Raw genomic sequence first — 18,009 nt, 5'->3', positions numbered from 1 at the left:
ACAGACACGTCCAGGTTCAGCGCATGGTCTCCCACACTCCTCGTGTCTCAGGTGCTCAGGTCTCTCCATCAAACCAACCTGAACGAGATCTCTGTGAGAGGTGGTTGCGGAGACGTTCAGTGTCTGCCTTATCGCAAACCGCGGTACACCACGGCCGCAAGGGGTGTCATGCCTCGAGCACAGCTCCGCAGCCCCAAATCTCTGGAAGTAAGCTATGAAGCTCAGGTCTCTGACAAGCTTCCCTCCAGCTGGGGAGAGAGACAGGCAGCTTCCCTGTGTTAATAAAGAGCTTTCGCAGCTGGAGCTCTTCACATCCTGCAGCTAAAGCACACCAGAACAATGCAGAGTGTGAGAAAAGATACAAGTGCTGCGCTACTTGCTCCTTTGTGTGATATCCGTAGGAGCCTGTTGAGAACAAAGGAACTGCCAAAGCAGAATGGCTGATAGAGCCTGGAATCCAACCATTCAAGTCCCTTTCAACAGCTGGATCAGGATCAGAAGACAGCTTTGCGTGCATTCCGGGAGTCAGAAGCACGCACTCGTAATTTGGACACAAAGCAAAGCAGCAGATATGAAATCAAGCAGAAGAACGCGGCATACAGGCAATTCAACTCCCCTTCAACAGCCAAATCTGTATTGCCTTTGAGTGTGTCCCCACATAGTCAGGACTGTACACCACATTACTTTTAACCCTAATCGCATGGTTTCAATGTTTTATGGTATCAGTGGGTGACATTTGTTTCGATACACACCATATACACATTATATGAAGAGAATGCAGAGATTTCATATAACCTTTTAACCTATTAATTTTACTGTCTTTTGTTTGGATTGGAAATCAAATCAAATCATGAATCAATCTACAAACACATGAGTTGTGACAGTAGGTGCCCAAGCACGATGTAACCACAATAGAAATGCTGCACTACAGCGAAACGACAAACAATGTAAGACAAAATACAGGCCACACTGTTCAATATTTGTATATTTGTCCACTTATACATTGAAGGCCAAAGACCAGGAACAATGGACCTGTGACAATAAGGGAAACATAAGCACAAACTCAAGAAGCCCCAGTGTGATTCTAGAATCTTTGCCAAAAAAAAGAAGTTCGTTCACTGCTGTCACACCAGATCCCACCCATAAAGAAGCAGAATATAGAAGTCTGCTGTAATGACAACATGGCCAAGCTGGGGTTAGCTGTGTGTTTTTGTGCATCTGTATTTCTGTGGTTATTCTTCCAACTTTACTATCTAGCCAAAGAAGGTAACTCTGCTTTGTAGATGGTAGATAACCCCACCCTTACTGTCCCATCTCAGCTCAGGGGCAGGAGCGAGGCCAGGGGTGAGGTTTAACAGCCCTAGAGACTCTTCGTCTCACCCCGCCCTCACAAGATAATGGACAAAAAGCAGACAGGTCATTGTCTCCAAGTGGGGATTCTGATTAGCTCAGATAAGAGCAAGGAGTAAACAAACAGAGGCAATTCTCTGTTACGCTGAGTCATTGTGTATGCAACGTGTATGAGCCGAGTACAGATGCAGGGATGGACGCCAGGGCAGCGGGGTTAGCGGGCTTTCCCATACGCTGCCCGGCTGCTTCCTCAGGTTATCTGCACCAGGACAGGGGCCATTGTCCTAGAACATGCTGACACATCACAGATCAAAAAGGTAATTAACACCTGCTAACTAGTGGGGTCTGTGTGCCGTGGAGAAAAACTGCTGAAGAAGGTTGGTGGGGGAGGGGGTGATTATTCATATATTTCTCTAGTTTTTATTATGTGAAGCTTCAGCTTTGTTTATCAAAACCTTTAAATGTAATTGAGTTTATAAAAAACAATGCATGTCAGTGAAAAGAACTGTAACTTATATAGCATGGTGAATGTACAGCAACTTCTTTGAGCAAGGCATTAAAAACTCCCCCGTAAGATCAGCGTTTTTATTCTTAATGTTATTTTTAATACTAAAGTAACACTCGTATTGTGTATGAAATGAAAAGGTGACACTTGATTAATTTTGTTATCCACAGTTATTTCAGTAGAATTTTCACCTCTATTCAATCAAACACGTTTCTTATTGATTATTTTAGTTGTTACATTCCAGTAATACTAATCTTGGGTAAGAAATGAAAAATGTGATACTTGATTAATGTCATTACTCAAAGTTAAAGGGGAATTCCAGCCAAAAGCTTTAATTTGCTGTGTTGTAAACTAAATGTCAAAACAAAGCCATTACTCATTTTTGCATGCATGTTTTTAGAGAAAGAATACACAGCTTTTTAGTATTGATTTAATGTTTGAGGGAAAGTTGCTAGATGATCAAAGTTGCTCAAACAATGTCTGCATTTTAGTACGCTCCAGCTACTGAGAAAAAAGGGAACACATTTGTGTAAAACAGGAAAGCCTTTCTTTCTGGCCTCACAGTAACATAAGGTGGGCTGACTGCTGCTGTTGGCTATTCTCCAAAAAGCAGCAGGCGGGTACAGAGGATGACAATGATGAAGAATGTATTGATGCAATTCTGGGGGAAAAAAAGGTGACAAATGGACCTTATCATGAATCACTCAGACCTAAGATAGATACAGGGATACTCCAGAACCAATTATTAAAACTTAAAACCCTAAATTATATCCAAGAAACCTGACTCAGCAGAAATTTTCAGCTAATACAAAATCAGGGGTTATGGGCCGTGAATAATGAGAGTAAGGATTTATGAGACCGACAACTCACTTGAAAAAAATTGGTCAAATAATGACAGACCACTTTGCTGCTCCACCAAGTGTGTACTCGAACGCGCTCGCTCAACTGCACTGCATCACCTGGACAGCATGCGAGGCCCAGCCTTCAAAGACAAGCTCTGATAACAAAACCCAGCCCATTTCCTTCTACAGTGAGCAGACTCACTTTTAAATGAGTTATCAAAACAATACCATCGCCATTCTATTGTCACAAAAAACACATACATATGAGGCAGCAATTTATAGCTCCAAAGGGCATACGCAAAGCAAAACGCACCGCTGAGGTTCCACATTTCCAGTCTGATAAACAGAATGTTGTGTAAATTTGATGAGTCAAAAACTGCTGCTCCAAGATTGTGCTTTAACCACTGCAGATTAACCCTATATACCTGCACAGTCACCAAGCCCGAGGTGTCTCGGTATTAAATCGAGTCCTTTTTTCCTCCTCTCAGCCTGCTGGACCCTGTGGGTCTACAGTGGGTAGGCCACTCTAAAGTGTGGCCCTCATCTATGCCTTGCAGTTCTTCCCTCTCTCCTCCGCTGTTGTACCTGTGCCTTTAACAGAGCACGGACTGCAGCTCCCCCACCCCACAGCTGCCTGAGAGGCAGCGAGAGTCCCAGCAGGGGTGAGTTTGCCTTGGGACTTACACCAGCACCTGCATGGAGCTCTGCATTACATTTCAGAGATGGTTTCCAAATCTGAACGCAACCTTTTTATTTGAGGTGTCAAGGGAAGGAAATTGTTGTACATCTGGCTGCCACAGTCGTTTCAAACGCTGCTGTTTACAGCACAGGAATTTTCTGACTGTTTCATGCAAGTCTACATTCAAATCTCTCGAAGACTTCAAGGCCAAATCTGTAGGATCTTGAGTCACTCATCACATGCTGTGTCCCATGCTACCGTTAAATTTATGCTGTTCAGTAGTTGGCAGTGACATGCATCTATCCAGGGCTGATAGGGCATCAATAGGTATCAATAGCACTATTGACGTGTCAAGAGCTGCTCTCTGCCTATCAAATGTGGCTATTGCTAACGCTACTGGCCCAGCTGCCTCATCCCTTCATTTGTCTGCAGATGTAAACCACCATCAGGAGCATGTTTCATGAAAAGCATCCATACAGTGTTAACACAGTCAAAATGAATTCAGGTGATTCATTTTAAGCGTGAAAAAGAGAAAAAAAGCACACCACAGCCATGTGCCCTTAAGCGGAAGACAAACGTTAAGGTTCCAGCAATGCGACTTTCTCTTGACCTCAGACAGCCAGCACATGCAAGCATATTTTCAACAGAAGAATCACTCCTATGTTTCAGTTAAATGTTAAAATGGCATGGCAGTATTAACGAGCATGCTGGGGCTTTTCAGAAATAAAATGGAATCCCTCTGCTGGTTTATCCACGCGTGTCTAAACTGATCTAATTGCTTGCATTGGTTCAGCAGTCGGTGTCTGGCACAAAAGGTTACAGCAGCTATTCACTCTCATTCCCAGGCCTTCCAACCTCCTGCCTACCCATGCAGAACACCCCCAGCACAGACACTTTCACACGGGGGGCAAAGGAAGGTACCCTGGTGGCTCAAATATGACTGCTTTCCGTGAGCTCAGACGTGATTCAGAAAACAGCACTACTATGACTGTGCATCCAATAAGGGACCTGAATACCACTGACAATAGCATTCATCAGAGGAGCAGCAAATCCATTCAGGTTGATTGAAAATGTGCCGATTTGGAGACAGTGGTTCTTTGGCAGAGAAGAAAAAACAACAAGCACCAACTGTGTTCCAGGGTTGGCATGAAAGGGGCTCGCCTGTTTTCTGCCATGGATAGAAAAGAAACAGATCCAAATGGCTGTCAGGTCCTTTGTTTATTATATGCACAAATGGCAATATGCTTCCGTTTTGTAGATCAAGTGCAACTAGCTGAGATCAAAGGTGAAAGGATGGACTAATTTTTAAAGGAGGAACCCGTTCTTAAATGTTACTTCAAATATATATTTCAGAACATTCTGAAAATGCACTGTACACTACTGTGTGCTTTAGCTCGAAAACAATACCACAGTCCCCACCGGATTTCAATCTGAGGACAATACACAACAATGCCAATGTAAAACGGGATCTTGGATGGGTTGACTTTTTCATTACCTTCGTCTTGTCACAGTCAGGCAGTGGAAGTGTTAAATCAGAGCAGATAGAATTCCATGAGAGGGAGCATACAGGCAATCTTCCACCCGATGATATATTTTTAACAAGCGTTTTAAAAATTCACAACATACTTGCAGAGTGCATTAACGTCCTGGGCAATGAACATGCAGCACAGCTTGGATGCACTTGCCACAACACTTATGTTTTATGCACAATCATCCTGGAGTTACATGTATTCCACAAACAGTTTGTTGACGTTCATACTTCCATCTGTCCGATATTTTAGATTACAGAGAAAGATCAGAAACATCTGAAACTCCAATCATGACATAAATAGACAAGAACGGAACATATTTTCCAAGTAAACATCTTCTGAAGTAATGACATTCCTGGAAAAAAAAATCAAGATCCATCCATTCCTAAGGCTGAAAATTTGCATCATCTCTCTGTGAATATATTAATGAAACCTTTTTTCAAAACAAACACTGTATACATTACACCAACAGATTTGTCATTGAGAGAGGCTATTTCACCTTCAGGTGGTGGAATAATAATAATTTCACCACAAGCCAATTTAGTGTGTGACAATAATAGCTTCCATTCATGTTTACTTCTCATTCATTGGTAAATGATCTGCATTTATTTGTATTCACCTATTCCGGTCATTAATAAAATCAGTGATAACAGCAGATCTCCGACCTAAAGAATAATTATGTGAGCAATTGAAATGAGATAGAGTTCAATTGTTCACCACTGAGGACTTTTTGAAGTAATGTATAAAAAACCAAACAAAAATGCAATTTATAAGGATTGGTGAGCACCTAATTTAATACAATTCTGAACCTGACATCCCTGAGTTTTTTTTTTTTTTTTTTGCTTTAAATCACTGAAGAAGGAAATGTTGGACTACAATATTTCATAATTCCAACCAACAAGATGACTGGTTTTCACAATCTGTGAATACAATATGCCACAAATATCAACTCTGAAATTGGCCCGAAACCCCCCCGCCCATCTACCAGCCAAAAAAGAGGTTGGAAAAAAAAGCCAAAACAAAATCCCAAACATCTCAGAACCAGGGCCAAGATGAGGCTGACAGCAAAAATGTTACAATATAAAAACAGGTGTTTTAGCTCATGATGTCTGTCCGTGTGACAAAACAAACAGGCAGAGGTCCAACTGTGGAGACAGAACTGACTCAGCTCTACTCCCTAGACTCCAGCCAGGTTCTTTCACAGTAATGGCAAACTGGAGAAGGACATGCCTTTTGGAGCATCAGACAGTAGCACTCCTCTGTCTACCAACTGGTAGCATGAGAACCGCAGTGCCTGTGTTTATTAAGGCCATCTTTATATGTGTGAAAGAGCCGATTGTTTCCCCTCCCACTTAAATAAACAGAATGATTTTAAGAATTGATTGTTCTTGAACTAGGTTATATGAGTGGCAGTATCACTTGTCTTCACATGTCCTTTTTCACTTCCAGAGAAATCACACAAAGATATCAGCTGACAAACTTGTGTAATGGTTATGGAGTAACCAGCAGGTTGAAGGTTTAAGGCTGAAGTGTAGAACAGTACACCCCAAAAGCAAGGTATTTAGACTGAATTGCTTCAGTAAATACCCCTACTGCATAAAAGGACAATATTTAAAATGTGAGCTGCAGCTATACAAATGCATCATATACAGTATTACAAAAAAGCTTCCATCTTGTTCTTTTTAACTGGGTTGTAATAGCTTTCATAGGCACCATTTAACAACCGTCCCAAGGGGAATAGCCTCTCCTGCTCTTGCTGGTTTCCCCTAAGGTTTCCTAGTGCTCTGCTGAATGGAGTTTTTTTTCTGTTTATTATTAAGATCATTGCATCAGTTCCTTCTCTGATATTCTGCTCTCTATACTTCCTAAGTCTGTACTGTCAAGTGTTGCCTGGATTGACCCTGCTCCTGTTCTTATCTTTCAGAGTAACATGCTTTGGGACAAATTCATCACAAAAATTCAGTATTTCAAATACAGTTTTATTGATTGATTAATTGATTGATATTCCCGGGGAAAAGTTTACACTTGATTCAGAGGATGCTTTCATCTAAACCCTTTTAGCAGATGGAAAGTACTGAGGAGCTCCCTTCGAAGACCCCATGACATGTGACGTTGGTGACGTGTTACAGCGCTGGGAGCGACTGAGTCAATCAACCGCCCTGCGAAACCTCTCAGGGGAGTGCAGCTGTGCTCACCGAATCCGCAGCCCAGGTGAAAGCTTGGTGCCTCGATTAGGCTCAGCGTAAAGCCACGGGCCTCTGCCCCTCTGCCTCTGCTGTTGCGTGGGTAATGTGGAGTTTTCGGTTATGGTTATGGGGTTCATATGGTCATACAGGGGAGTGTTGGCACTCTAATATGCATGCTCATTACTTTGTGTTAATGAACCACATGAAGCCAGGTTTCACAGCTTTACCCTAATCATGGATGGGGTATATGGCATTTGCAAACATCACACAGTGCTTCTGTTGAGAGCTGATGGGGGAAAACCAGGAGCAGTCACCAAGCTGCCATTTACAACACTGTCCCGACTAATTCTGTCCACTCACCAGCAGGGCAGGCGGTGCCTCGAGCTCATACATACGCAAACAAGAAAATAAATTTCATAAAGGTACCAAACAAAAAATTGTGTTTTACCTCACAGACCTTAACCGTCTAACTCTTAATTTAACAATTTGTTTGGGTTGTTTGCGCTTGTTTTCATGTTCCTGTTTGGAGACAATTAAAGACAGCTGCTGGTCTTTATGTTATTTATCATCTGTGTACTTGCCCAGTACACCAACCTGCATGGTGGCTCCACCTCACACAGTACTGCAGGACCCTGTTTGAAATTCATGTGAAAGTGTGTCCAAGCCGGGCTGCCTTATGTCCTAGAGATTACATTATGCCTACAATTACAGCTCTGATCCTGACAAGACAGGTCCAGCAATCCACAATCACACTGCGCGCACACACACCCTGCTAATGCTAGCATTTTACATCTGATCTGAATCTGTGTCTTGATTTCACAAATTACTGGCAACATAAACAACATAAACCTAAACAAACCCGTGGGATCAGGTTTATAATGTTTCTTCTGATGCTATGCACTTGGGCCGGAGTAATTGCTTCTGTTACAGAAAGGATAGAATTGAAACACTTCAAGGTGACTGATAAAAGTTCACTCGGCACACATTCTCCATCTGCTGACTGTTCGAGGCAGATGAGTTATGAATTAAAGAGTCCGCAATGCACAATCCTGACACAACAGGTTGCCCTACAATACAAACACCATCAGTTCCAAAGTGGCCCATACAACAACGGATCTGAGAGAAAACGAGAGAGAAATGGCACTCAAAGTGTGCAGTATGGCACCACAAGCACTGGGACTTTCACACCATGATTCAGTCTAACCTTGATGTGCTTTGTCTTTCAGTTCACGAAACGGAATTAAAGAGAAAGTGACTTTATATTGCTGCACATAATATGAGTTTGGCGATCACTGAAATCATCAAAAAAAGGGTAAGCAACAAAAAGGATTTTTTAAGTCAAAGAGAAGGACAGAGGATATTGGATTGAGGCTTTGGAGAAGAGATCTAAGAGAGGTCGTATTGATTTTTAAAATGGATTTGGTATGCTTATAATAAGCAGGAAGTAAAGCTGAAGATTATTCTAAGGTTTGATTTTTGTTATTTGTTCTCTGTGTCAGACAGAAATACATGTAATTGTTCCTCCTTTTAAAAGACAAACAACTGTTCACAAACCTATCAACAAACACTGCCAGATACTGTCAAAATTATACAGTATTTAAAAAAGGGTTGTACTACAAACAAGGAACAGAAACAGACCCTTGTCCTCAGGGAACTTACTAAAGAACATTACTGGCTAGAACAAAATTAAACTTCTTAATACAGGATGCTTTGATTCTTATAAGCAACTGGCTCTTAAAAGGGTTGTTCCAAATGAATGGGTGAAAAGGATGTTCATATTTTAAACAATGTTTTTCTCTCTGAGAAATATCTTTAGTTAACTTCTTCAAACATGGGAAAAAAAACATCTGAAGCATTAAGTATATTTGTACTATCCTTATTTACATAAAATGAAAATAACATGACTCACTAATTTCAAGGTGCAAATTGCTGCCACTGTGGTAAACTGCTAGCTATGATGTGGTGGTGCAGTAAATGTCCTGAGCAAAATAAAGACATAAAATGATAATTTCATTCATGTCATTTATTTTTGAGTGTCTCCATGATAAGTGGCACTGTGGTGCCTGGTGCTTCGCATTTATTTTCATGATGTGAAAAGGCTGGCCAAATTCCCAGCTGCACTGGTCTTAATACCAGCATAAGACTCAAGAAGGCAGACTTATTCATCTGTAGACAGGGTCTTTCTTCCCCCATATTCACTGCCATTACAGCCCTTTAGTGATACACAAATTTTTATATACGAGGTGCTTTGGTAGTTAGTGGGGGATAGAAATATACTGTATTTAAATTCTAAAGGCTTTTTTCATTAATTATGTGTCTATGCACTCTACTGAGTACCACAGTAAATGCTGACAGCCAAGATTGCTTCTCAAGTGGACTGCTTGACTCTTGCTGGCAGAGTTTTCACACAATTTTAGTACAGGACTGATTCACTTCAAGTGTTTCTTATCACTGTATGTGGCTGACTTTGGCCAGAGATTGGGTGCTGAGTTTCCACCATAGTGGGTGATACTGCCTGACGCTGGCCCCTCCAATTGCATCTTCTTCCCGGCCCACATCCAGTGCTGAGTGCCAAAGCACAGAGGCAGTTAAAACGGTCTCTTTTGTTTGGTCGGACTCTGCTGTGGCTTATGTTCTCAGCTCTCTGGTGTCAGAGCGGACACTGAAACCAGGTGACCTGCTGACTTGATTATATAAAGGCTGTCCAGCTGACAGGAGTGGACAGGGTGGGGATGGAGGGGGTCAGAGGTCAAGGGGTCCTTACCTGGGATACTCTGTCTCCTGATGGCCAGCGCTCCATCCAATGGCCTGGAGGGATTGGAGGATTTTGTGTATGGCCCCTCATCTAGAGAACGCAAGGGAACCAAGTGTCAGCCACAGAAACACCAGTCAAAGCAACTCTTTTTTAATAGCAGGTGCATTCAATGTACACCCTGCTGTCTAGTCTGAGAGAGCCCAGACAGAAAAGACTCCCACGGCTTCACAGGACACAAAAAAGATGCCCCATGCACCAAACACAGGTCTTTAATATTTGTAGGGAAGAAAAGATACCCATCATGCCCCTCTGGCAGGGAGTGGTCTGTGAGAGTGAATTATTCTCTGACGATTGCGGTAAACTGCACTTTCAGAGGGTCAGCGTAGCACGCAGAAAGCCCTATGCATTCACACCTCTGCTGACAGTCAGCATACAGTGACCAGTTATCCGCTCCAAGGTGCCAGACACCTGGGATGATGATCATCGCATTTTGGTGGCGGAAAAGAAGAAGAAAATAGCCAGCAAGAAACTCAGGATGGTGGCAGAGAGAGAAGTCCATGCAGCCCACTAGTGGGTAGCAGACATGTACTTTTTTACATCAGCATCTATTACCCCTCAGTGCTAATCAGAAAGCAAGCTTCCTCATGCAATGCAGAAATCCTATCTGGGATTCACTATCCCAGCATTCACTATTCCAACACACACACACACACACACACAAATACCCTCTCTCTTTCTATGACACTTCACAAAAAGACACAGGCTTATTGCAAGCTTTTAATCTTCATTATGTGCAGCACCCAGTCATGGATACGCCTTTACAGAATTGCACGAATAAGAGAGATTTCCAGAAATGCGTAGTCAACTGCGCATTTTTGATGGCAGGAACTGGAGCGAGAGGTCAAAGCTGAGGGAGAAAGCTGAGGATCAGCACTTCTTGCAGAGGAGGATGGGTGCGAGAGGAAATGACCGAGGAGCAGCGTGTGGCAGGTCTGGGATTTGACTTAATGAGCCTGCATTAGGATGCTGCAAACACAGCAGTGCCTCAGAGGGAGCCTGGCCACAGCAAGCGGACGCATCGTATTTGTACGCTGCTGCCATAATGTGGGAACCTCAGGGCCCATCTGACCAGGCTGTGACAGGTGCACCTGCACAGAGGGAATACATCCAATTCCTCAGCCAGCCACGGCTCAGTGTGAGTGATCCTTAGGGCTGGGGGAGACACCGCACCTGACGCTGCCCTGCGTTTAGAGGAGCCTCGACGTGGGCGATCATTGGAGGAAACGCCAAACTCCGCCCACCACTGACCCAAGCTCAGAGGCGCCTAAGCGTAACCGATCACGGGAGGAAACACCAGGCCGTACCCAACACCATTCCAGGCCCGGGGGCGATTTAGACACACTGTTCCCACAGCTGTTGTCCTCTGCGGAAGGCAAGCGCTCAGACTCCATTCGCCTCCATCAGCCCCGGGTTGCCTGGTGGAAGAGGAAGATTCAGAGCAGCGGTGCAGACAGCAGGGAGGCTGATCAGCTGCGTTCGCTTCTGCTCGGGGAAGCCTTCTCCCGCTAGGACGCCTGCAGCACACTTCCTCCCCATTTTGTTTTTGAGCATCGGCCCGCGTTTGGTATGAATCAGCACCATCTGGAGCACTGCAAGTTATTGTTTTTACAGCGAGGAGATTGAGCAAATATTCCTGGAGAACCAACATGGACTGCAACTGCTCCACAGACTGTTTGTGGATTTTAGTTGGCAGCTTAGAGGGAAATGAGTCAGACGAAGTCAATAATAAAGTAAGCATTTCTAGGAATATTAAAATGAGGTGATGTACACAGCGCGCCAAAGAATCAACATATCCAGCTTCAGCTAATGACTATGTCCTCATAATGAAAAGCGTTTACATACCTGCAAAATCAAAATACTCTTCAAGGGCACTCTTAAAAAAAGAAAGCGTTTGAGTATATCAAACAATTCAATCAGTCTCTATGGTTATAAATACATACATATTCTGCCAGGCAGTTTCAAATCATTCTCAAACTTCAAATGTCAACATAAGTTTCAATGCTAGGAGATAATATTATTTGTATCTTTTGGTGTTTTGCGTTTTAGGTGTCTTTAGATCACATCCCGAACTTTACGTGTCTTTCTACTTTGCTAAAATCACAGATCACTCTCACATATCATATATCATATACATGATATACACATATATATACATATATAGTCTGGTGGGTATGTGGTGGGTATGAGAGCTGGGAGTGTGTGCAGAGAGTGCACTCACAGTCACACCATACGCAGGCACTGTGTAATGTATTTAGCAGCAATACCTAGTAATACATTTCAGGCTCACAGCCCGGTGCAGCCTCTAGGGCTACAGCATGGCCAGCTCAGCCCTCTGAGGATCCTTTCACTTAGCCCATAGGTTCTGCTGGTTCCACACCTCAGGCCTCCCTGGCATGGTTACAGCTGATCATAACGGAATACAGGGAGTCATGCTGATGGGGGTGACAGGTGGTTCAAAGTATTCAAGTACTTCTTCATGAACACCCCACCACCAGCAGCACCACCACAGAAACCCTCCTGCCGCTTGCCAGCGGGCCACATGGACATGGTATAAAAGCAGCTTAATGGAGACTGAAGCAGTGCGGATACAGGCTCCCAGAATTCCCCTTTGGAGGAAAAAGGACTTCAGTGCTGCAGTGCTGGGTGGACAGTGAGGACAGGAGGAAGAGAGAGGGAAGGAGAGGAAAAGAGAATGAAAGTGAGAGAGAGAGAGAGAGAGAAAGAGAGAGATAGGGAGAAAGAGAGAGCAAAGGAAAAAGAAAGACAAAGATAGCACTAGCCCTGCCAGTCTGTCAGGTCACACTACTCTCAGCTATACAAACCGCTGATCTCACTTGAAGAAGTGGAGGTACAAAAACAACACAACCACTTTTGGGTTTTTGGCTGGCAGTGGGAGGAAGAAACGACACCGCCATATCCCATGGAAGCTGCGCCAACGACCTGACAGCAAGTTCATTTAAACGGCTGGGATGCGGGTGGGCATGGGTCTGCGTGCCGTGTAATGCTTTGCTTGAACCGTGACTACATTTCATCACTGGCGTTTCAAATTCTCTCCACGCTCCACACAAATGTCAACGATCAAACAACAAATTGACCTAATTATGTCCTTTGCCATTGCAATTCACAAGATGTGGTACTCTGAAATGATCATTACGATCATGGTGACGGTAAAATATCCCACTGGACTTACTAGAGTGGAGTGACCAACCGCATGGCACTGAGGACCACGCCAGAACAGAAGAGCGGGCCTTATGCTCTAAAAGGGGAGATCACACAGTGCTTTTTGTAACAGGGTGATCTGGCATTCCTCCCGCCTTCTAAAAAAAGTGTGAAATACTTCATTATGGCAATCTGCAGCAAAGCCCCATGATACTTGGAACTATCTATTTTTCTTATCACCAGGCAACGAGGCAGGACATCCCGGGATTAAAAGTCTGTGAATTTTACATGGGCAGCACCAGGCACTCGCTCTCTGTGTCATGTTTCATCTATGAGGTTCACTGGTGATGGGAGGGGCATGACGACCACGTGCTCTCTGGCCTTATGAAATAATACTGAATTATGTAGAAGAGTTAGCAGTATAATAACAGCAAATGTGACAGTATAGTACATTCTGTAAACATTAAAAAATAACATTGCTGCACTTATCATGAAGTAGGCTATTCAGCATTATTTATACAGTAAATTCTGTGTATCTAAGGTGTAATTAGTATCTATCAAAAATTTTTAATTAAAGGCAATTCTATTAAATCTCCATCCAAACTCTATCCCTAGCCCTAAGTTAGTCAACCATAACCATAACCTTTCATGTAATTACATGATGTGTAGTTACAGGGTAGTTCCACTGCACTTTTTGTAGTTACACAGTACTCCTTTAACTACAGTGTAATTACATTAAATTCTCTACAATATAAAGTGTGATCAGAAGAGTTATGCGACACAGAAAAGAAACAGTAAGCATACAATGCCATTATGATTGACTAAAATGGAAAAAAGACTGATTTATTAAATCTTCCCCTGCCATTTTTACTCCAATCTCTTCCTTTTCTCCACTTTCTGTTCACCATCAGTCTTTTATTGAGTGACCAGCTAAAATGCTTCCATTCTCCAGTAAGGGACATCTGAGTGTTTTGACAGGGTGAACAGAATCTCTCTCCATGAAGAAGTGTGGGGAGATATTGTAAACATCTCCAACCAGCAGTCCTGTGGGACAGAGATGCATATGTGATACTGGCTGTGAAGAAAAAAATATCCAGCTCTCAATTACCTGGCAATTCTTTGACTTTCAAAATAGATGTGGAATACTTGAATGATGAAAAGAAACTGAATAAAAGTAACACACTTCGAAGTAAATGCTGAGAATTATGTAGTCAGTTATGAAACCTAAAGCCAATGCATAGGGAATCCAAGGCATTAACTACAATAATGAAAAAAGCCTTCTGGATCATAGCGGGTGGTTTCAAATAAAAAACATTGGGCACCTAAAGGACAACAGCTGTCTTGGGTGTCGAAGAAGATGATTAAAAAGCTTTTAACTTATACTGCCAATCCAGCTGGAAACACATAAAAAAAACACAAAGGGACTACCAACCACACGTAACAGCCCAGAAAGATCCTGCCTGTCTGGCTGTGGCCCCATAATCCAAAAGAATACATTTACAAGCAACAAGGGTCTTGCCACCTGCCCTACCTGTCATTATTCTCAAATTATCAATCAACAATCTTATTCCCTATGTTTATTTATTTCAATTTAATAATTATATTAAATTACATGTAAGTATGCATCATGTTTTCACATATTGTTCTTGTTTTTCTTCTTATTATTTATTATTATTGAAATGTCAATTCTATTAACTTATCTGCCCCCATCTTAGGTAAATGTACATTAATACAACTAAGAGTAAAAGAAAACACAATGGAAAATAATTCATACATTTTACAATGTAAAACATACTTAAACATAATGCAATCATGTCATGTGACTTAGGGTGCGTAACAACTAGGGATGAATTCTGAGTTTGCACTATCCAAAATGTACAGCATGTTAACAGGACAGCGATGTCTCTCCGGCATCGCTTCAGCAAAACCTGAGCTGCTCACTGTACGTGGATGGGGAGGTCTAAAGCAGGTCACTGCGCATAAAAGTGATGGCTGTGCAGCAACGCATAATGAGGTGAAGCCAGCGTGTGACGGTCGTCTGCCCAGCTGACACCTGCTCCCGGCCCACTCTGGGGGCTCCTTCCCCGGTTCACTCTGTCCCAGACTCGTCCCCTCAGCTGCCGACCCCTTTCCCTCTCAGTCCCTCACAGAGGGCCCCGTATCCACGTGACGGATGTCCCAGAAGCCTTGGGTGGAGTGGACCCCACACAGGCTGGAGGTGGAGTCCCTGTGCATGGAGACTGTACACCCCACCCATGTGCACAATCCTCTGCTCTGCGTCAGGGACTGAGACCTGTCTGCTGCCCCTGCACCTGAACCCCCTGTTTATCAGCAAATCGGATTTCACAGTTTCTCTGGGGTACAGTAAATTAACATGGCTGCAGATTGAAAGAGCAACAAAAGGCATACAGTTCAATTGTAGCTGCTCCATGCAAATGTACCATCAATGTATTGACTCAAAATTTTAAAACATCAAAGGGCTGCCGAGGCTCAGTTGACAAGGTACTTGTCTTGAGTGCAGGCTGAGCCCTACGGTCTAGGTTTGAAATGAGCCCCGTCATCTGCTGACAATGACTGGAAGCCCTCAGTGGCACAGCGAATGGCCACATGTTCCATCAGGTATAGGGCGTGAGTAGGTTGGCCAGGGCTTCCTTGTCTCACCACTCTCGGGCAGGCCCCTGTGAGTTGCTCAGATGACATCATTCATGCCCACTTAACTGTGGTGTGCTGTTTGACATGTCGTGTGAAAAACAGCTGTTGGCTGAGTGCGAATGTATCTGCATTTGTCTTGCTGCAGCGTTCCTGCACATATGCAGAAGCTGTCATGGTGAGGCAAGTATAATGTACAATTGATGATTTCCAGCAAGGTTGAAGAAAGGGGATTATACTTGCTTCTCTTCAAACTGTGGGTTGGGCTTGGATAGCGCTGACCATTGGGGCAACGGCATCTCATTGCTTTATTGCTATGACTTTCTCACTGGTACATCAATTCAGTAATGGCTATGATTTCTGCTTGATGAGGGAAGGTCAAGGCTGAGAAGGGGAAAGAGAAGGACATTTTTCCTTTGAGTTAATACTCTTGCTTTCTGTTAACACAGAGCGCATGCTCTGAAAGGACATTAAGCATCTCAAGCTCTTTCCACGGCAGCTTCGCCCTGTGCCTTTGCTGACCCTTGTGGGAAAGTTTGACCTGAATGACACCTCTTCTACGTACACCTTCCCAGAACTGAAGACCAGGGCTGAGCTTTGTAGTACTGTAGCTAGTAGAATGCAGGGCCATGATGTGTGTGGAATGGAGATTAAAAGTAGTGGAAACAAACAGAAGTGATACACCATGATACACAGACTGCCACTGTGATAAACACCAGGCTGTGTGTGCTAAAGACTTACTCTAAACCCTAATGGGACTAACACAGTTTAACCATTAGTTACACCAGCTTTTAAAGCTGTGCCTTTACCTTGCTCCATGCTTTCAGTTTGTTATTTTAAAAACAGACACTATATCAAATCAAAAGTGCATTTTTGCTGTGTATTTTAGCTTTGGTATACAAAAATCCTTCCAAAAGCCTCTTTATGCATTTAGTTATGAGCTAGCAGAAGTGGAATCTCTGTCAGGTCTATTGAGCAACTTTCATCTTTCTCATCTTTTTTTTCTTGTTGTCAGTGTTGACCCACTTAGCACTAATTAAGTTGTTATGCATACACAAGCAGTCACTTTACTTGTATTTGAGCAAACAACTGTACCACAGGCTGTACAGTAATATAGTTATTCCTCTTGATCTGTCAGAGAAATCAGCTGCCTTCACCTGTGTCTGTGTTTTTAATAACTTGTTAGAAAACCTGTTGTGTTAGCAGCAGCCTTCTCTTAGGTTAAAAAACACAAAACAAAATAAAACAATAAAACAAATTTAAAAAAGAACAAAAGTAAGGAGATATTCTATTGACTGGTCATTGTATGCGGCTGTCTTTTTATTTTGTTGTGGTGATCAAACGTTTTTCAGGGTATGAATAAATATAGAAGGCACCATTCACAAGATGAGCTGCTTTTGCTGTATTAATAAACTCCTACATTCTTGTTTTAAAAAATACACATTTGACTTAAAGTGCATCTCATATGATTCTTTGATATACACAAACACAGGCAAAGTGTTTGGACACACCAAGCACCCTTGTCAAAGCCATCTGATCAGTGAGTCATTAGGTTATGACTACTCTACATATTGTCTAAGATTCAAAATTTGTCTGCAAATTTGCAAAAAAAAGTCTGCAAAATTAATACTTTGATTTGCTGTTTTGACAGCAATACTTTGCTCTAAAACGGCAAGAAGTGTATGATGTAGGATCATACAATTTCACTTCTCCCTCAGGGCCCATTTCTGCATCAGAAATATAGCACTCCTAACAAATGAATTTGTTCAATCAAGGCTATTTGCCACTTTGATGGGGTGCCTTTAACCTCAATATGACTGTTTTAAGAAGCGATGGGGGTCATAAAACTCATCATTACTTCTGTGGAGGCACTCACTCTCCACAGTAAATCACTTGACATGTCAAGGGCTAAACCCTGGTCACCTCTACATTTTCCCAGCATTACTCCAATGATTACTTCTCCCGATCAGCATTTAGGAGCCTGCAGGGCTGTTTATTTTAATACACTGTATTAATGTCTTTGAGGACATTTGTAAATTACCATTACATATCATGGATATAGCCATACAGTGCACTGTTATTTGGAAGGAGTGGCTCAAAGGGTTAAACCCAATTAATTTCAATCCTAAAATGAGCTGTCATCTAAATGTTTAGTTGATTAATCAGACTGATTAACTAACTGATACCAACAGCCCTAGCAAAGAGATCAGCTGGGGATCAGAGCGTAACAGCATCAGGACATCAGACTCCAGTGCCATTGAAGAGAATTATCGGGTCAGCTCAGACAGACGAGAC

At 42.7% G+C, this 18,009-nt stretch overlaps 1 protein-coding gene across 1 annotated transcript in view; it reads right to left on the bottom strand.

Annotated features, from left to right (window-relative positions):
• LOC118770405 (glutamate receptor-interacting protein 1-like) overlaps positions 1 to 18,009 on the bottom strand; it is a 200,235-nt gene that overhangs the window by 35,199 nt on the left and 147,027 nt on the right. The window contains exon 2 of the mRNA XM_036518051.1: positions 9,856 to 9,936. Coding sequence (XP_036373944.1) covers positions 9,856 to 9,936 — 81 coding nt within the window. The remainder of the gene's footprint in view (positions 1 to 9,855; positions 9,937 to 18,009) is intronic.

This window comes from Megalops cyprinoides, chromosome 23 (genome assembly GCF_013368585.1).
Source record: "Megalops cyprinoides isolate fMegCyp1 chromosome 23, fMegCyp1.pri, whole genome shotgun sequence".
Lineage (NCBI taxonomy): Eukaryota > Metazoa > Chordata > Actinopteri > Elopiformes > Megalopidae > Megalops > Megalops cyprinoides.
The sequence above is the reverse complement of the archived record's forward strand: the minus strand, read 5'-3'. Positions and strand labels throughout refer to the sequence as shown.